Below are 20,509 nucleotides of genomic sequence, written 5' to 3'. Positions count from 1 at the left end.
AAGAAATAACAATTTAAATTGAACACAAAAATCGCTAAAGAAGTCATAAGACCAAAAGATTTAAAACTTATACCTTTGGGTAAGGATAAAAATGCTCTAATTTTGGACACATACATCTCACACAAATAATGAGGAATAACATCAAGAAGACGAAATATAAACAGTCAAGAAAAGTATACACATATTTTCTGAAAATGATGAAGTTGGTCTATACTTAAAAATTTAAGACTACAACAGATGCTAACACATGAAAGCGCTTTTCATTGTTGTTGAGTAGAAAGAGATGCTAACACATAAAAGCGCTTTTCAGTGTTGTTGAGTAGAAAGAGATGATGGCATAAGCTCAGTAGGAAAAGGTGTATTTCAAATCTTTCAATTGGAGAACCAAACCAGGAAAGTCATATATGGGAGAAGCGGACTAAGTAAAATAATTTATTGATATATTTAGTTAATTGAATTATAATACTTTCTATAATAAAAATTCCATAATTATATTACTAAAAGGTACTCTCTCTATCCTAATTAATGTGACATAGTTTGACTAGGCACGAAGTTTAAAAAAAAAAGGAAAGATCTTTGAAACTTATGGCCTAAAACAAGTCATAGATATTTGTGTGGATTTAAATCATTTCATTAAAGGTAAAAGGGAAAGTTTCAAGTTAAATGATTTCTAAACATAAAAATATATCATTCTTTTTTAGACAGACTGAAAAGAAAAATGTGATACTATTTTTTGTGTTGGGTCCGTGCTAGCACGGACTTTCATCATCTAGTTTCTATATACATATGAGTAGTATTTGGATACGCTTGCCACACTAATAAATGAATTTGTGCAATAGTAGCAGAATAAAAGCAACCTTAATATGAATTGAAGTCGGAGTTGTTACTCCTACAAATGGTTGAAACAGCTGTCAAGCGAAACTATGTGAAGGGAGTCACAAAGACAAATTTTAAATGCAGAGTTAATGTTCAAAATAGGGTCTTTTTACTATATACATGCATAGGCGAATTCAGAATTTAAATTTTAGGGGTTCAACTTTTAATATTCTTGGTATTGATTATTTTAAAGTTATGAGTTTATATCTATCATTTGCTACAATTTATTTAAGTTTTTACACATATATCTATGCTTCGCGTTAAAAGTACTGGTTCAACTGAACCTGGTAACATAATGTTGCATTCGCCCCATACATGCATTCCTTCTAATTTTCTACATATATAGACGTGTTTATTCTAACCGTTTAGTGGGTCCAGGCACACTTAAACAGCCAATTTTTTCACAAAATAATATACTCCACATAATATTCATTATGAAATGATCGGTAACAACCAACCAAACAAGCTGTTAATTAACTTTTGATGATCGCATGGTTCAGCTCAATCAGAAGAAGATTTCTTCAAAATTAAGTGTGAACTCTAAGGCGTTCTATCACCTTCACATAAGAATTCTTTTTAATTCCCTGTTTAGATTTCTAGCTCCGCCACCGACTCTAGCATAGAGATCTTGTAAACACGTTAGGACTACCCTTTCTTATATTAGAGAAATTAGCCTTCTAACACCCACTAGCTGTTATCAGCTAATACTAAAAGATAGATAGAAAGTTGCTTAATCACCATGGTGATTATTCTTATTATATGCCTAATGCTGCCTAATGCAAACCTCCCATGGCTTGGTATTGATTGGCCTTTTGGCACCGAAAAAGGTTGTAGGATAAAGTACAAAATTAACGCATGCTTGTTCGGTTACTCTGGAGTTGATAATTTGAGTGCTGCCAAAATGAAAAGAAGTGTCTTGATTTTTGGACCATAATTTTGTTTGTGCACCTAAACCTAACCCTGCTTTTGTTTTCATCATTTGCATGCTATCTTTGGCACTTTTCTTGCACTACACCGGTGCCAAAGCATGTCACCCTTTCTGCCTTTCCTGGGGACCAAAATTATAGCTCATCAAGGGAATATCCATAAAGAAAGTACTAACTAATTATATGCTATATATACTAGTGTAATGAATTACATGTATAAACTAGTGTAATGAGTTTTTACAATATTGTCAGCGTACTTTTGTTAGTTCTAACAGGCAGTCTACCTTATTTCTCAGGTTATTAGTTTCATTTATTATGGGCAGTTACTCGTAGTTATCTTTTCATAGTGTGAAAATGTAAAAATTCTTTTACACTGTCAGTGTATATAGGTAAATTTAATTTACTATAAAATACTCCCACTTTCCTTTTTTATAAAACACACTTTCCTTTTTAGTCACCAAAAAGAATGACACTTTTTTTTATTTGGCAACAATTTAACTTTTAACTTTATTTTTTATGCTTAACGAAATATCTATAACCACATAAATATCTTTAGCTTGTTTTAGATCACAAGATTCAAAAGTTTTCTTTTACTTTTTAAACTTCATGCCCAGTCAAACTACATTATATAAATTGGGACGGAAGGAGTAGCGTATAGATGATACCTAGCACTAGACATCATAGTGGGCTAGCTTGTTTAGTGTTGCGCATTTGGACACAATCATTCTGTTCAGGCCACTTTGAAATATTCCCATTCTTTTATGCTGAAAAGAATCTACACAAACTTTGTTGCGTTCAAAAGATGTGCTGAGCAAAGAAAAGCATAGAATTGGATTAATGTTCAAAATTCAGTATTGGTTGTGGTGGCCTATCAGCTGTGCAATTGCTCTCATCCTTTTTTTTTTTTGGTCCGTCCATTTATTTTTGTTGAGATTGTTGGGAGGGGGATGTGGAAAAGTTGAGTATAAGTCCATAATTGATTTGATTAGTTACTTGTCATGTTCGCTTTCCGAAAGTCAAGTGGACTAATACTCAGAGCTAACTTAGATTAAATTAATTCAATATTTTATAATTAAAATTAGAATATTGAAAAATTATACGAAAAGTACTCTAAGTTGCAATATTCTCATATCAATATATGATGGAAAAACACATCTAAAAAAGTTGGTCAAAGTTCATGTAGTTTATAAGTATTTTGGGATGGAGGGAGTATCTCTTAATATATACTCAATCGGAGTCGGCTATACGAATTTTCTATATTCATTTATTCAGGTCTTGTATAGATACAAGATTTATTGTAGGAAAGGGATCATGCGCAACTTCAAATTGTCTATTATATCCTTTAAGGAAATCACAAACTGGTTGAATGAAATTTTGACACGGACTTATTTCTTGAAGTCATTAGTAACTAGGAGTATAATGTTGCAGAAGTGCTGATAAAATTAATTAAGTATATGAAATGAATATACATGTAGATTATTTATTCACAGATGTAACATTCTGCTGTTCTTCAAATTCAATTCTTGTGCACCCCTACCCTGCCTTCACCTGTACATAAATTAATTTCATCAATCATCTCTATTTTTTTGATGTTCTTTTGTGCCTCTTCTGTATCATATTCATTGGAGGCTATCATATTAACAATTAGTCAAAGACCTTTGGATCATATATGACGATAGGACTTCTTACAATGTGCCTGGAGCTTTTCCAAATGAGTGAACCTGACAATATTATAGCATTTGACATTGGTTTAGCCTTAACAACAACCTTGAAGCTTCTCTTCTGCATCACGCGCGTGAATGAAAGTGTCATCGGTTTTACTGTGATATCCACTCCCTTAGGAGCTCTGATAGTGGCATTATAAACAGACTTAGCTTGGCCAACATTGGTAATTCTCCTCCTGAAAACGCCTACGGTTGGTTCTTGATCACTCTTTATGCCAAGCTGCATTGTGGGATAGTTGATAGCATCTTCTCCATTTGCAGGAATCAGTGTGGAGCAATTTACCCGTTGTCGAAGTAAACTGGACACTGATGATGAATTGTAACCTTCATGACATAAGAATTGGATATATGACATATCATCCATGTCATAAATTAATCCAGGGCTTCTGGCTCTCGTCGGATTAACTTGTCCAGCACCATAAGCGAACTCTCCCTCCCTGTCCACCTTTGAACTCATAGGTCTTGCTTCAAATTCATAAGGAAAAAAATCAGAAGTTCAAAAATTACAGTATGAATCCAACTTGCTTGGGATTGAAGCATACTTGTCATTGATGTATAGTCTTAGATTATCTAGTGCTCGAGTTGATTAACTCTTTGGGCTTTTATCATTTTTGGCCCGTCGGCCGAAATTAATTATGGGTGCTAGCATCGAAATATACAGAACCTATACACTGATTGTGTGTATTATATTTATATTTATGTATGTTATATGTAAATTTGTATATACAATGTGTATATTATATGTTTATTTATACTTAATATATACAAACCTATACATTTGCTGGCGATTTTGCAACTTAGATCACCTAAGGGCATTGGACTGTAATTATCTCTAATTGTTTTTGCTACATTATCTATTTGCTTTAGGGGTATTGAGTTTTTAGACCAAATGACAGTGGAGAACAAGAATTTTTTGATTTACCAGTAGTCATGAGGGCAGACTTAATAGCAGAAGGAGACCAATCTGAATGGAATGACTTTACATAAGCAGCTGCACCACCAACATGAGGGCAAGACATGGAAGTGCCAGACATGAGGGTGAATTCTGAATATTGAGTGTCGCCTTTCAAACCGGTGAGTGATTTCAAGGGGGTGTAAGAAGCCAGAATGTCAATTCCAGGAGCTGCAATATCAGGCTGTAAAATGCTGCATTAGAAAGCTAAATTTGGAAATTAACATTAACAATATTGAACTCAGGTTTCCATCTAAATTTACCTTCAGAAGGCGTTTTGTTCCCGGATTTGGACCTCTTGACGAAAATGATGCAATGAATGGAGCTTTGATCTTAACTTCCCGTGATTTGTATATTACTGCTGAAGGTAATCTGCATTTTTCAGAAGCACCACACAGATAAGTATAAAACTCATTAATTTCAATTCTGAAATGGACTAAATAGGTTATAATAGCAGTTATACCTTTCTGAATGTATATAGTTATTAATGCTTTTCCCTATGCTGCTGTTAACTATTGTTGCAGGAGCCATGAAAATTGAGGCAGAATCAAGAAACTGATCACTTTCGATGATGGTTCCAACGCCTCCAAGTTCTTTTATAGCAGAATCAGCACCCCAAGAACCCAACTGGCAATAAACAAGCTGTCCCTTTACCTTTTTAGAGTCCATTGATCCTTCAGTACAGTACCTGTGACAGTGTCATATTATATGGAAGCCTGCTTTACCAGGAAGAAATGCCTAATAGCAACCTAATTAATACCTTGAACTTTCTCGAGTATCAGCGCTCTTGGCTATATCAACTCCCAGCGCAAGAGGATACAATTTTTGCTTTGGATCAAATGCGCTTACGCCAATCCCCTGCACAGTGCTGCTATCAGTGAATGCATAATAGTAAGGGATACAATACAATCACCACTAAGACTGTAAAACTTTGACTAGCTTTTGCATTTTCTCATACTTGAGCTTTTTTTATATCAACAAGCGGCTAGAGAGGACTTACTGAGACTATTCTCCCACTTCCCAACTGCACGTTACTCCTGAACTGCCTATCAATGCCACTAGCTGCCACAGTAAGCACCCATGGTGCATGGTTTGCGACAGTGTTGAGGTTAGGTCCATCATTTCCAGCAGAAGCCACAGTAAGAATTCCTTTTCTCATGGCATGAAAGGCCCCAACGGATATCACATCAGTTGTATAACTACCAGTAAGGCCACCAACTGAAATGGATATTATGTCCACACCATCACTAATGGAAGCTTCAAAAGCAGCTAAAATGTCAATATCTGAACAACCTGACGTCGCCCAACAGACTTTGTACATAGCCACTCTAGCAGAAGGAACCGCTCCACGTGCAGTCCCTCGGGCTAGACCAAATAAGCTTGCATCAGGTACCAGACTACCCGCCAGGGTGGACGATGTATGAGTTCCATGGCCATGCACATCAATTGGTGACATTATGTCATTTGGGTCAGGAACTTTGTCCAGCTTGAAGTATCTTGCCCCTATAAGCTTGCTTCATGGTCACAAAAACAAAACATGCACAAAAATCATCTCTTGCAGTTCCATTTATGAGAGTAAAGAAACTATTTGAATCAGAAAAAAGAATAAGCCAATGGCTGAGGCTACGTTTTCAATCCTAGTAAAACAAACAATAACAGTCTAGTAATATGTGCTACATGTGAGGAACAAATGCAGGCTAGGATATCATGTGAACAGCACAAGAAGATATTAACTTTAAAGTTCTGGCACACTTATGTGCAAACTATAGTAATTATTCTATTTGAGCTGCGGCTGGTTGGTTAAGTGTGACTGACAACTATCTATTATTTATGCTTAAATGTTGTCTTATTGTACAAAAATTACATGTATTCTGTTATGCTTCTGGATAAAAAGTAGATCCCAAGATGGATGTCAGTGGTGTATAAGATAAAACTGATGACAAGGGTATAATTATATTTACTTGTTGCATCCAGTAAAATTGGCAAAATGGTGACAGCTTCCTTTCCATTTTGCTGGAGGAGGACCAAGACCATCATCATTAAAACTTTTTGATTGAGGAGTTATCCCTGTCAAAATGTTTTCAAGAAAATATGATTTCTGCCTTTTAATTCTTGGCAAAATGAAATATCCGAATGATATTAGACCTGTATCAAAGACGCCCACGATGATGTTGCTCTCCCCTTTCAATCTTCTTTTTGCTGTTGCAGGCAAACCGATAAATTCCCATGATCTTGTAGTATGTAGCCTCCTGTATCTACTTGGTATGACAGAAGCCACTTCATCCATGCCTAGAGAAGAAGAACGCAATTATAAGCATATCAAAGAAAATTAACCAAAGACTTACTAAAGTCATAGTAGAGGCATCCTAGCTACTTACCGGATAACTTGCGAACTTCTTGTTGAGATAGCTTTGCTGCAAAGGCATTGAAGATTTTCGTATAGCTATAAACATGAGATTCTGTTGCATCCCTATGAATGTACAAATTACAACATAACAAGTCAAGAAAATTCCTTATTGAAACTGCATTATTGCTCTTGGATCACATGAGAGAATGACAAGGACTAATTTAACTAACCTTCCCTTTAAAGATGACAGGACATTAATGTGTCTCCGAAATGCAGATTCATCGTTCACCACCGGGTGATCTTTCAAGAAAACAATGTAAAAGTCCTGCAATGGAAATGGTCAGATCAATACAATGCAACTCAGCAGAACAAAAAACATGATTATGAAAATACATAGTACGATAGAGAAAGAGTAGTAGTACTTCTTTTCTATCTACTTCAGCAGCTTCAATGCCAATCAAGATCAAGATTAGAAGTAGATGATAAGGTAGAATCCAACAGAAGTGATTGTTCCTCAACATTTTCACAAGACACAAAATATTTGTGTCAATAATAATATGGAAGGTTAGGTGTCATGCAAAAGTAGAAAGAAAATCCAGGATGATACAGAGTATTAGATACAATGATATTAGCAATTAATGAGAAGAAAGATGATCTGAAAGATACTTTAACTTAACTTCATTTTGAGGATTTTCATTGGTTGTCTTGGAAGAAAGATGGATAGAGATAGGTTGATTATTATGTGCATCTTTTTTGAGAAAGAAAGGTAACATTTTGTTCTAGTTTTTTTTTTTTTTTTTTTTCCCTTCTAGTTGTTGATTCTATTTGTTAGTTACTTTGTAGAAGGACTGAGTAGAGCTGAACTAGTTAGAGTCTTAGAGATGCATTATGCCTAACATTTGCATGCCACCATACCAGTACCTCGATAAATTCAGTGATAGATCCAAAGCAGGTTCTACGGGTTCAACTGAGTCATTACTTTCGACTCAAATATTTATTTCGAACCCACTGACTCTAGAAACTGCATTCGCTTCCATAATACAATATGCTCAATGATTACTGGAAGCAACAGCAATGGTAGTAAACAAAACACACATAGAATAAATCAACTGGTGAAAGTAGCTAGACTAGCACAGTAGCACTAAGTTTACATATTAATCTTCTTCTTCTTCTTTTTTTTTTTTTTTTTTTTTGGGTTGTTTTTGTTGTTTGGGTGGGGGGGGGGGGGGGGTTGGGGGGGGGGGGTTAGGTTGGCTTTTCAGAAGGTTAGTATTCATTTAGTTAATTGAAATCTTGAAGCATTTCTATACAATGATACAAAAGAATAATATCCATGAGAGAGATTATATTGTAATTGTAATTGTATTGCATGGAAAGATGCGGCTGATATCCAAAAGCCATTACATAAGGAAGCCTCTAGGTAGCTTGGACTTAAATGCAAGTCTTTTACTTTGTTTCCATTAGTGGCAAAGTTAAAAAGCTTGTAGTTTAAAATGATTTTTATCTGACTTTTAAATCTATTGTTGTGAGAGTATCCCATTATCCAAGGGCAGCCAATTTGATATACACATATTTTAAGATTAATTTTTTGTTCACTTTATTGTTAATCTTTAGGGACTTTTCCCATTAATTGTTGAGGTATTTAGATCATTCAAGAGTACTTAAAAGTTAGTTATATGATCAGCTTATGCAGTTTTCATAATAAATCCAAATTCATCGACGTCTAATGAATTTATCACACCTAATTTTGTTTTCCAAGAAGATTGATTAGTCCTTATCTGACCAGACAGGAAAATTGTGATCAAATTGACTCCTAATAAGGAAAAAAGATTGAGACAGCATACAATGATATCTCCCAACATTTTTCTTTACTTTCTTTTTTTTTTCGTTAACTTAGAGCTTTCTTTATTTTTGTTATTTTGTATTGCTTTCTCGGCCCACAATTAATGAAATTTTATTTTTCTTAGTGGTACCAGTTCCAAAGTTTTTCATTTTCAAAAATAGCCTTATAAATTACGGTTTGTCAACAGAAAGTTAGGAAGGCTACTTGGCTTTTGCATTCAAGAAAAGGTCTACTCCTCTTTACACCCTTTTAACTTTTCCTTAAAGCAAATATTATCCACTAAACTCTTAATCAACTCTGGTTGTCTAAAAGATGACAAGTAATTTTTGAAAACATAAATATATCGAATTTATTTTCTATGTCTAAATCTCAAGCTAGTTGTGGTCAATTATAAGTAGAAAAAAATTATCATTAGCTATCTGACTAGAAGCTTAACTCTGTCTATGTAAATATGGACTTGCTTGATTAAGCTTAATGGAAAAATATACTTGAGTGCGAACTACCACCATAGATTTGTACTCTAGGTTTGGTTGGATAAACTTTGGACAAAAAGAACCATTTTGAATATTACTACAAGAATATGACAATTTCTACTGTTGTGCTAGCTGTAACTGTTAGTACTTACAACAGCTGCAAATTTGATGGAGTTTAGAATGGCTTTGATGTCCATAAGACCATAACTGTATACCCCAAAGCAATCACATTGCTTATATTTCCATAGGTTAACACGAAACTAAAGTAACTTTTTTTGGTTTGTCATCTTGTGTTCGACACCCTCATTGGAGCCCGACTAATTCGGATTAGCGTTGCGTAGGGCCCATTCGTGAAAAGTACTCCCTATCAAGAATTTTTCCATATCCAAAGCTCGAAACCTAGATCTCTAGTTATGGGACACGAAATTGAAATGAATGTATAGATAAATGAAGTTGCAAGGAATATTTATATATGTTCAGAGCTATGGAACTCTACCAGGAAGAAAGAAAATGATAACTAAATATGAGGAATATTTTCCATTGCCCGTTTGAGTACAAGCATACAAATTAGTTTTACTACTTTGTTTTTAGAGGTGAAAACAAAGAATATATATACCTATAATTTAGACAAGAATTCAAAATTAATTCATATCTCGTCAAACTCACATTCTAATGGATTAATTTGGCTAAATTAACCTGTTAATTGTTATGCCAAGATTAATTTGGCTAAATTTGCTCTCCACTCTTTTAGCTAGGGTTGTTCACGGTTTGGTTGAAAACCGATCCAACCCGAAAAATCCAATTCGAAAATCAAACCAAACCGATTAAATAAACCGATATTTACTTGGGTTGGGCTTGGTTTGGTTTTAAATTTTTGAAAACCGATAGTATTTGGTTTGGTTATGGTTTTACTAAAATCAAACTGAAGAAAAAACAGAACCGAACCGATAAAATTTATAAATACTTTTTTTAATTATGCATATGCAAGATATTAATTTTGATAAATACTTTTAAATAATTTATATACGTTTTAGCAAAATTTTGTTTATCTCTAATAGGCTAATGAACTTTATACCTTAAACCCGTTTTAAAAAGAAATTCATGAAGTCAAACTCATTTATTCAAAGAAACAACTATGATATTTACCCAGATTTATTTTTTGTATTTCTTATAAACTTTTTCTCACTTAATTAAATCATAAATCCTAAGACATTTTTTCCATAATGTAAGAAAACTATAGCTATCACAATAAAATGGTAATAACGAATTATAAGTTAGAAAATGATAGAAAATTCTCTCCTAATTGTAGGAAAAAAACATGAAAGAGAGAAGTACGGTTAGTTTTCTTAAAAATCGAAAAATCGAACCAAATCAACTACAACCTTTGGTTTTAATAATTTTAAAAATCGACTATATTGGTTTGGTTTTGGTTTTAACCCAAAATCGATGCAAACCGACCCATGAACACCCCCTACTTTTAGTAATCTTTTTTATGAAAAACGATTTCTATTTGTCCTAAACGTTAATTAACGAGAAATTTTCATAAATAGCTATAGTTTAGAACGTTAATATGAAACGTACCTACAGTTTGCGTATTACGAAATGCAACTATAATCATTGTATCATGCGGAAAAATTGTATCAGGCGGCGGGTATTAGTTGTATCAAGGGGGTATCAATGGTATCAGCACATGCTGTATCAGGTGAAATCACGCGAAGTAACTGGACCAGCGCATACTGTATCAATGCATGCAGTCACGGGTGTGAATTGTGTATTTGGTACAAAACCCAAAATATAATTATGTTTCACAATCCTTTTCCTTTTGAGTAGAACACCTCACCTGTATTCGTATGGAAATTTACCCGAATTCCTTTACCCCGTCACAATGCTCCGCTTCTTCTCCCGCCACAAAAACCAAATCCCCTCACTCTCCTCCACGCGCCACCTCTCCTCCACCGGCGTCACCCCCAACACTTGCTCAAATCTGTATTCAAAATACTCCTTCATACCCCCACCTTCCCTCAAACCCCAAAACCCTAACTCCACCCAACCCGCACCACCCAACAAGCAGCCCAAACCCCGTTACCGGCCACCCTCCTCACTAGACCGGACCGGTTCGAAACCGGTTCAGTCCAAACTCCCCTTCGACTTCCGTTTCAGTTACACTGAGAGCAGTACGGATGTTCGGCCCATTGGGCTTCGAGAGCCCAAGTACTCACCTTTCGGGCCTGGAAAGTTGGATAGAGTGTGGACTGGTGTGTGCGCACCTGTTGTTGACCCTAAAGTGGGGTCCCCTGAAGATGAGAAAATGGTGGAAGAGAAGAGAAGGGTTGAGAGAGAGAGGATTCAGGGAGAGAGTTTGACCAATGCGGAGAGGAAAGCACTTGTTGAAAGGTGCCAGAGGCATAAAACCAAGCGCCAAGTCAATTTGGGTATTTTAAAAAATCGTTTCTTTTGTGATTAGACAACTTATTGGCATGTTGATTGATTGATTCATCATTTCTTCGATTTCTGTTACTGTCTGTTGTTTCTTGTACTCGTACGGTCGTACTCCTGTCCCAAAAAGAGTTCCTTTTTCTATATAACAATTCAAACATTCTACGTGCCAAGTGTAATGTCACAAGTTTCAAAGGACATTTTAGTATGTTAGACACACTTTAATTGAGGGCCATAAGATTCAAAAGTCTCTTTTTATTTCTTAAACTTTATGCCTAGTCAAGCTAAGATACTTAAATTGGGATGGAGGGAGTATTATATTTGTTGCTGTTATTGTGTTTTTTTTTTTTTTTTTTTTTAGAACGGTTTGTCATGCTTTCCTTATTATTTGCCCTGGCTTATTCACTTCCGTATTTCTTTTTCCAAGCTGCTTTGAAATGCTTTTCCTTGAGCTAAGGGTCTAGTGGAATCAACCTCTTTGCCTCTCAAGGTAGGGGTAAGGTCTGCCCAAACCCCACTTTTGTGGGATTTCACTGGGTGTCTTTGTTGTTGTTGATTTCAGCTAGTTTAGGATTGAGGTTTAGGTGATTAATTGATCATTTCTTTGTTGATTAGACCCAAAGGTTTGGTAGTGGTGTTGGATGAGATGAGCTTTTATTTCTTGTCTTTCACTGATATTGTGTGGTATTGCAATTTTTTAAAGTATTTAAGTGGAATTGAGAAAGTAAAGATTGGTACTTTGCCTTTGCGCTATGCCGCTATCTTGGCTTATGCCACGGTACAGATGTCAAAGACCTCTGTGGTATTGCTTTACATCATTGCATAGTGTAATTGTGTTAAGTGAAAGTGAAGTTCTGCATAAAGATTGGGCTGGTTTGCTGACTTAAAGATGGTACTCAGCTGGATTTGGTATGATCTCTTTATTGAAGTGCCATGATGGTACATGTATGACTTGAAAATTAACATTATTTCATAATGATGTTGGGAAGTTTGACAATTCAGGGGTATTCTATTAACTTCTTGTTTTTATTTGCCTTTTGTTCTTGTCGTGAAGATGTATTTTACAATCTAAACGACTGTGTGAAACTCATTTGCCAAGCATACATAATTAGGTTATTCAAAGAAATCAATGTTGATATTATTTTGGCTGTAGTACTGTGACATCTAGATGCATATAAAAATGTATTACATAGAAATCAGCTCACCGTGTATCTAGCTTGAAGAAAGGGAGTAAAAAAAAAAAAAAAAAAAGAAGGATGAATCAAATGTGTTATTAGGATTAAATTTTAATCCTATATGGTTGGACATTTTAAATAGTAACCACCTAAAGTTTTTTTTGTGAGTAATGTTTTTTTAAGGAAAACATAGAGCAGCTCTGAAAAGCTATGAATTGCCTAATATTTTAGAGAGGGCATTTGGTGAAACATTTATTAATATAGGTACTACGCATAATCCTATCAGTAACCAAGTTGTCCTTAGTTCTTGACTTCTCGTATACAACTGCTTGTTACACATTACATCATGGTGTTCTTTTAGAATGCAACCATGCTTGACTTCTGTTATTAGCGTTGAAATTTACTGTCATGGACTGGGAAAAGCTTAGTGATGTGGAACAACAGAACATCTTGTGTTCTTTTATAATGCAAAGCATGCTTGACTTCTGTTTTCTGCATTAAAGTTTTACTGTCTTGGACTGGGAAATTTAGTGATGTGATGTGCTCCATGCCTCCATTTGGTATTAGGGTTTTAGCCTTGTAATGAGATCAAACACTTTTTTCCTTCCCTACTTTATTGAGAAATATGTTGAATATCACTTGACATAAGCGATCATAGTAGCACATTATCCGAATGTCTGCTTGCTGATTTCCATCATCTTTTGTTTTGCAGGGAGAGATGGTTTAACGCATAACATGTTGAATGATATTCATAACAACTGGAAACATGCTGAAGCTGTAAGAATAAAATGCATGGGTGTGCCTACAGTTGATATGAAGAATGTTTGCACTCAGTTGGAGGTATCTCCATCCTTCAAATTCAATCACATCCACTTCATTTGCTTCTTCATCCCGTCTTATTATTGTCATTCTTCTGAATTAAGTTGCTTGAAGTGGCATCTATTTACTTCGTTCAGGGGCTTTATCCTCTAAAATATGCTTTGCTCAATTTTGAATTTCTTTTTTATGTTTTACTGTGTCTTTGATCAGTAATATGGGTTCTCGTATGTCTTCTAGGATAAGACATTTGGTAAAATCATCCACAGACATGGTGGTTTACTTGTGCTCTACAGAGGAAGGAATTATCATCCCAAGAAGAGGCCTGTTATCCCCTTAATGCTATGGAAACCTCACGAGCCTGTATATCCCAGGCTTATAAAAACTACTATTGATGGCTTGAGTATCGAGGAAACCAAGGAAATGAGAAAAAGAGGATTAGCTGTTCCTGCATTAACAAAACTAGGTATTCTTTCTCGTCAACTGTGCTTGGTGAGGCCATCTAGATTTGATATTGACATGTATGCTACTATGCAGCCAAAAATGGTTACTATGGCAGTCTTGTACCGATGGTACGAGATGCTTTTCTCACTGAGGAGCTAGTTCGGATAGATTGTAAAGGCCTTCCAAAGAGTGATTACAAGAAAATTGGCTGCAAGCTGAGGGTAAGAATTTTCTCCTTCTATATTGTGTTGGACTTATACTTGTTCATATGGATTTCCTTATTGCTACTAATGGCGATAGTTTTTCTTGTATATTTCTTGTGAATACTATGATTTACGAGAAGAGATGCAATTTCTGTTTCTCTTTAAATACAATGAATTACTTGCAGTGATAATATGTTTGTTGAATTCTAGGCACTCTGTTTTGCCAAAGCTCCAAACCTTTTTGGCCCAATTATTTAGAAGTGGATGGGCATGTGATTTAGGTTTTATGTGGTGGGGTATGGGGCTCATTTATGGTTGCAGTAAGAGAAGACCTGGGTTAGTATCCATTGGGGTTTGAATGCTGAAATTTGAATTTTAAATCTCCAGTCAGAGATTGCCTGATCATGCGGGTCCCGTTTATTGAAAATTCATGGAAAGAGGCCTTCCCTGTGCTTCTTGAATTGAGCGAAAGCTTTTGCTTTTGGTAACTTCGATGGCGTTGTTGGCTGCAATATGTGAAGCTGACCCGGAAGGAATTTTCGAGTGTATGGGACGTGATTCTACCAGAACAGGGATGGCCATATAGATCTTCCAAATTCGATCTCAACAAATTTGAGGATTTTGTGAGGGAGAGATATGACTTGGATCCTGGCCCATTCAATATACTTCAGTCACTGGTGTAGTGGTCGATAGCTGTGAGTCCCCTGAGAAGTTCCTCAACCTCGTGAAAGAAACTTTCCGATCAGATATGAAGAGGAACACCACTGAGTCTGACCCGAGTGTTTTCTTTTTCTCCCGATTCCACTCTGAAGCCAGTTTCCAGTGTCCACCATAGCAGATGAGAAGGAAGGCCCTTCTCTCCTTTCCCGTTTCATTGCTGAGGTCGCAACCTCAGAAAAGGGACATGCGATGAGAATAAGTGAGCCTTTCATTTCTCTAACCAGTTCGGCGAACTTCCAGTTATGCAGGGTCCATGATTGAATTTCATCTGAGGAGGGTGCGGCTGTGGTAGGGGAACTCCCAGCCAAACATCTCTTGAGATACATTTGTCTGGACTTAGTAGACCAATACTAAACTACTTTGTGTGAAGTTCTAAACTTAAGAGATGACTTTGGGCGTTTTTCCTCGGAACATTATGATTCTGTTGGACTAGATGTTCACAACTTTTGAGAACTTGGAGGACTATCAGGGAGAAAGTGGTGAAATACCACTCTGGGCCCCATGGGATGGGGGGTTTGGAGGGGTGGGATCTACCAAATCACAGAAAAACGGAAGAATAATCATGTTCTTGTTTAATCTTAGAGCTCTTTGCCTTGTGTGTGGGTGGGTGGGGGTGGGGCGGTTAATATTCCTTGAACTGCCGTTAACTGCATATTAGTTTGGTTGTCTACCTCCTTCAGTTTACATTTGCTGTTTGAAATAAAGACCTAACTTAGAAAGCTAAATGTTTTGAATAATCCATTTGGATGATATGGTGATTGGCATGCTACTAAGACTAAGATTTAATTGATGTTCAAAGATTGTTCTGATATCCATGTAGGCAATATAGTGATTGTCATGCTGCTAAATACTATGTTTGTTAACTTGTGTGTGTATGTTAACTTGTGTCTATGGCAGGATTTGGTTCATTGTATACTCGTGACATTCGATAAAGAGCAGATTGTGGTATGGAGGGGTAAAAACTACAAACCTTCCGAGGACGGGTTCTTCCTTACAGAAAGAGAACAATTTGATCATTCCAGTAATGATTCGGATAATCATGAGGATGAAAACGAAAGCACAGAAGGAATTACTGTTGACAGTGATTATGATTCTGGCGACAGTGATTAGATCATCTATCAATGAATTAGCTAAAATTCTTGTTGGGCTTCAAGCAGTTATAGTTGCCGCAAGTCTAGCCGAGGGAAAATAACAATATACAATACAATGACCAAATACAAGGTAATGGTTAGATGTACATTCTACCTTCATATACTTATCTCGAGGTGTATTTGACTATACTTCACTTATTGGTACTCCATCTGGATCAAAAAGAGTGTCCACTTAGCCTTTTTTTCTTGCGTCGAAAAAAGTGTCCACTTATCAAATCAAGAAAAAATTAACCTTATTTTTTCGGATTTGCCCCTATTAAGTGCTATGTGATCAAATTCCCATACCTATTTAATTGGGGACAGTTTAGTCAAATTACTTATTTTTATCTTGGAGTTAGTATTTTCTGAGGTGTGCAAAAGGCTAAGTGGGCACTCTTTTTTGATCCGGAGGGAGTATTATTTACAGAGACCACTTGCACAGCTTGGGAAAGAATCAAGAAATGTATGATTAAAAGAACTTCACTGCTCTGTCATTCACTGTATATAGATTAGCATGTATTTTTGTTGGGCGAGACCCTCATGTCTTAACTATTGGCTCTTCCAAAACTTGGAAAATTACCAGACCCTGCATCCATCAAAAGGCAGGGGTTGGCATAGCTGTAATTATATTGATTCGCACATGGTTTGCCAGGAATTCAGAACGTAACACGTGCTTGCTACTTTTGGTGAGTGCCAATCTCTCTTACCAACTTAGCTGGGAAATTTCTGCAGCAGTATTATACTAGCCTGACAAATGTTCTTGGTGGATCTCAATGCACCAGATCCCAGAATCACTAGTTTATTTTGCACGCTTCTCAATGTTCCCGTGCCTTCCATGCACGTTCGTCTGGATAATAATTAATTCGCTTATGATGTTACACTAATCCGTATCGACTTATCATGTTTCATTAAATAAATGAGGTGAGAACGTAAATGAACCCACCATGGTTATGTGTTAAAAGTTTATTTGCAATCACATGTCATGCATATTTGATTTGGTGTGGATATTGGGTACATGTAATGAATTTACCATAACTCCTTGGGGAAAACATGTCTTGCTCTTTTTGCCAAAAAATTCATTTACCAAGATTTATCGTGGTTATTTGCTTGCCTCCACCTTAGTATTGTGAATCTGTGTTATGTCCTACACTTCTGAATGAATCTCTCCTGTGCTTGTATTTAGATTGGATGTTTTGGACGTGCTACTAGCTTATGGTGCTTGCTTAGCGAGCTCATTTTTCCTTCAATTTGTAACATGATAGTAGATGTCGACGTAAGACGAATGTGAAAAGGCATCGATGAGCTTTTCACTGATCCAACAAGAATGAGAGGATTGGAGTATGAAAGTTAACACGTTTAGTTCTTGGTATAACTAAGTGTTAGTGTAATAGGTGATTTTTGATTTGAAAAGTTAATTGACAAACCACATATGTGTAAGTTCTTATATCCTTTGACTCTCTAAAAATTTACCTATCCTGTCATTTTTGGACGATCAAATATTACAATATTGATATGTATAAGTTAAAACTTCTAAAATACAAGTAGATTTGTCTATTTCTTTTAACAAGTCGAGTACACTTATTTGCTTTAAGCGCGTGGTTTTCTCATTAAGTTTCTTTTTGCCGACAAAATTGATTGGTACTATCAAAATTTGCGGTGAGATGGATAGGTTTATTTTTTAAAACAGGAATACGTGTTTGAGCTCTTAGAATGGAACAAATTTTAGGAGGGAGTGCTTCCCTCTTTATTGGGTTTTACGCGGGGTGAATTCAAATGGATCAAACCCCAAGCATGTATCAGACACCGGAAAAAAAGTTTTTTTTTTTTTTTTAAAACAGAAAGAGAGAAAAGACAATTGCTACGTGTGAGTAACGTGACAAACGTGCAAGTCCAAGGGTCAAAAAATGATATGAGCTGGTAGGTTAACAGTGACATATTGATAGGACTTTGAATTTCTGTTTGAAGTTTGCTGATGCCAACATACAAAAATTGTACAGTATCATCAATTATAACGTCCCTTTTAAATGAATTTTTAGTTGAACGTGTTAACATTAATCAAATTCATATTGAATGAACACGACCACCTTATTTTTGGCCTCTGTTGTGTCATTCCAACGTTTTAATCAGATATTGCTAGATGGTGACATAACAAAATTTGATGTTTAAAATGGTTAACATGTTCTTATTATAAATTTAACATATTATATTGCCAATCATAGTAAATAATGTATTTTGGAATTGGTGGTTTGATTAAAAAGACTAACAATTGATTAATCTTTCCTCTAAAGATGCTAATTAATTTTCTCAATTTAAAAGTTGAGAAATACTAAATAATCTTTTGAATAGGATAAAAGTACCCTTGAATTAATAATCTTTTTGGGTGATTTTCTCTATGTAAAGCCAAGGTCGTTTTTATTGATTTGATACAGAGCTGAAATATAAATATTTTCCTATCAAATGCCCTCTTCAAAATTTCTCTAACAAGCACGTCAATGTGCATGTGGCTTATTAAAGTAGGACAGCTTTTGGTGTACTTCCGTAGCGTGGGCTAAATATTTTTTTATTTTTGTCAGTTTTGATTGGTCCAGCATGATTATATAAATTTGTTAAAAAGTTTAAGATCTTGCTCAGATTCTTGACAATCAACAAGAGCAAAACTAATTAGTGCTGATTATTTTTCAATTTTAAGTCCAAACTTGATTTCCTCGTGTTATCCTATTACAGTACTAGGCTATTCACTGCTAATAACGATATAATTAATTGAACTTTATCCAGATACTAAACTTCTCCAGGGGCATAAGGATATAGGCATTTTTCTGAATTAGCTACAGAAAGAACAATATCATTAATAACTCATATTTATTTATAAAATAAATATTTCTAAAATCAATGACTCAAAACAAAGGTTGATTCAGAATTTGAAATTCATGAATTGTTACAACGACTCAAGTGAATATTTACAATAATTAAATCCAAAAGCAAATATTTATAGATAGTTAATAATTTTTTTAATATATAGAATTAATGAGTTCACGTAAACTCATAATCATCACTATAAATTCCCCCAGACCCAAAAAAAATGTTTTATTAACATGTTATAAGTAATTACAAGAAAAATGATGTGTTTTCCCCTTTTTATTTGGTCAAAAGGACACGATGTTATATAAGCTAGTAGTAATTAATTAGTCGATGGCCTGATCTTCTAGGTCACATGGTCCCTCTTTTTAATTCTCAATCGAGTAAATTGATTTTTAGCAGTAATTGCTATTATTTTTTTATTTTTTTTTAATTTTGCTTATTTTTGCATTGTCTAATATTATTAACTTATATACTTGATTACCTTTTACATTTGTTTTTACGTCAAAAATAAGAATTGATTTATTCTACTACGTAAGTCCATAGCATGTATTTTATAAAAAGGTCATGATATTTCAAAAAGTAAAAAAAAGAAAGATGAAAATTGATGATCTAGAAGATAAAGTAAGCTTTCACGGTTCGTTTGGTACGCGAATTAAATTATCCCATCTGGGAGATGGGATAAAATAATCCTAAGATTAATGAGATAAGGTGACATATCTCATCCTTAAAATTGTGCTTCATTTTATACTTTGTTTGATTTCTATCAAACATGGTACAAAATTAATACCAAAATTAGTGATGGGATATCCCAGTTTATACCATGTCTGAAATTGCTAGGGAAGTCTAATTTTTTAAAATAAAATAGGAGGGAAAACATGATCGTCACGCATTAAAATGTACGAAAGATTAAGAGTTAAAAGAAAACTTAAATGATAATCAAATTTGTGGTGTTCTATGCATTTTTTTTACTTTCTGTTTTTGGTTTTCCATCCAAAGACTCAAATTGGAACGGGCAATTTGCAGGATTGCCCTTCGCTGGAGTGGTCATTAATTTTTGGCCCTCAAATTGGTGGTCTTTAACTTTTTGCCCTTCAAATTGTGCCATTTACCTTGGCACTTGCACATACCCGCCTTTTTTTTTTTTTTTTTTTTTACTGAGCTGAAGTTCGAACCCACAACTTCGGATATTAGGCGAAGTGCAAAACCTAAAGACCACCAATTTGAAGGGTAAAAATTAAAGACCACCCCAAATGCAGGGCAATCCGCGCAAAAAATAATTGGAACTCGACTAATCCAAACTTGCGCCGCGTAGGCTCATTAGGGTAAGCGGTCCCTACCGAGGATTGTTTCATACCAAGGCTCGAACTTGCGACCTCTGATTACTTTCGACCTCTTGCTCTCATAGAAAAAAGAATTTAGGAGATTTCATCCCAATTACATTACGGCTAAAATTGGATTTGAAAGAACAAGCCATAGAAAAGAAGTGTTGAGATAATATACCTTGAATTCTAATCTCATCTACTGATAAAGGAAGCCCCGATCACCAGATTTGAAGGGTAATTGGCATAATTATTACTGTGTCGAC

General features: G+C 35.3%; 2 protein-coding genes across 10 annotated transcripts; one reads left to right on the top strand and one right to left on the bottom strand.

Annotated features, from left to right (window-relative positions):
* Positions 1–3,233: 3,233 nt before the first annotated feature.
* Positions 3,234–7,991, bottom strand: LOC132063980 (subtilisin-like protease SBT4.14). Of its 3 annotated transcripts, XM_059456791.1 has the most exons (12): positions 7,248–7,988; positions 7,056–7,150; positions 6,857–6,948; positions 6,624–6,767; positions 6,440–6,545; positions 5,772–5,992; positions 5,479–5,696; positions 5,239–5,336; positions 4,942–5,166; positions 4,742–4,850; positions 4,449–4,662; positions 3,234–3,991 (listed from the first exon to the last, which is right to left on the bottom strand). In XM_059456791.1, exons 1-12 carry the CDS (start codon positions 7,344–7,346, stop codon positions 3,447–3,449), a joined length of 2,166 nt encoding a protein of 721 aa, XP_059312774.1. In that variant the 5' UTR covers positions 7,347–7,988; the 3' UTR covers positions 3,234–3,446. The 3 variants fall into 3 exon arrangements, with proteins under 3 accessions (XP_059312774.1, XP_059312773.1, XP_059312775.1); XM_059456790.1 differs by having other exon boundaries at positions 5,479–5,992; XM_059456792.1 differs by having other exon boundaries at positions 3,849–3,987; positions 5,479–5,992; positions 7,248–7,991.
* A 2,985-nt stretch (positions 7,992–10,976) lies between these two features.
* LOC132063978 (CRS2-associated factor 1, mitochondrial) lies at positions 10,977–17,181 on the top strand. 7 transcript variants are annotated; one of them, XR_009416477.1, is made up of 6 exons: positions 10,977–11,573; positions 13,465–13,592; positions 13,809–14,034; positions 14,106–14,233; positions 15,833–16,156; positions 16,801–17,181. XR_009416477.1 is itself a non-coding variant. In XM_059456789.1 (5 exons), the coding sequence occupies exons 1-5, from the start codon at positions 11,027–11,029 to the stop codon at positions 16,861–16,863; spliced, it is 1,092 nt and encodes a 363-aa protein (XP_059312772.1). In that variant the 5' UTR covers positions 10,977–11,026; the 3' UTR covers positions 16,864–17,181. The 7 variants fall into 7 exon arrangements, 3 of the variants coding, with proteins under 3 accessions (XP_059312772.1, XP_059312771.1, XP_059312770.1); XR_009416476.1 differs by having other exon boundaries at positions 16,798–17,181; XR_009416474.1 differs by having other exon boundaries at positions 16,718–17,181.
* Positions 17,182–20,509: the final 3,328 nt, after the last annotated feature.

This window comes from Lycium ferocissimum, chromosome 7, assembly GCF_029784015.1.
Source record: "Lycium ferocissimum isolate CSIRO_LF1 chromosome 7, AGI_CSIRO_Lferr_CH_V1, whole genome shotgun sequence".
In the NCBI taxonomy this organism is placed as follows: Eukaryota; Viridiplantae; Streptophyta; class Magnoliopsida; order Solanales; family Solanaceae; genus Lycium; species Lycium ferocissimum.
This window is presented reverse-complemented; position numbering and strand designations above follow the sequence as displayed.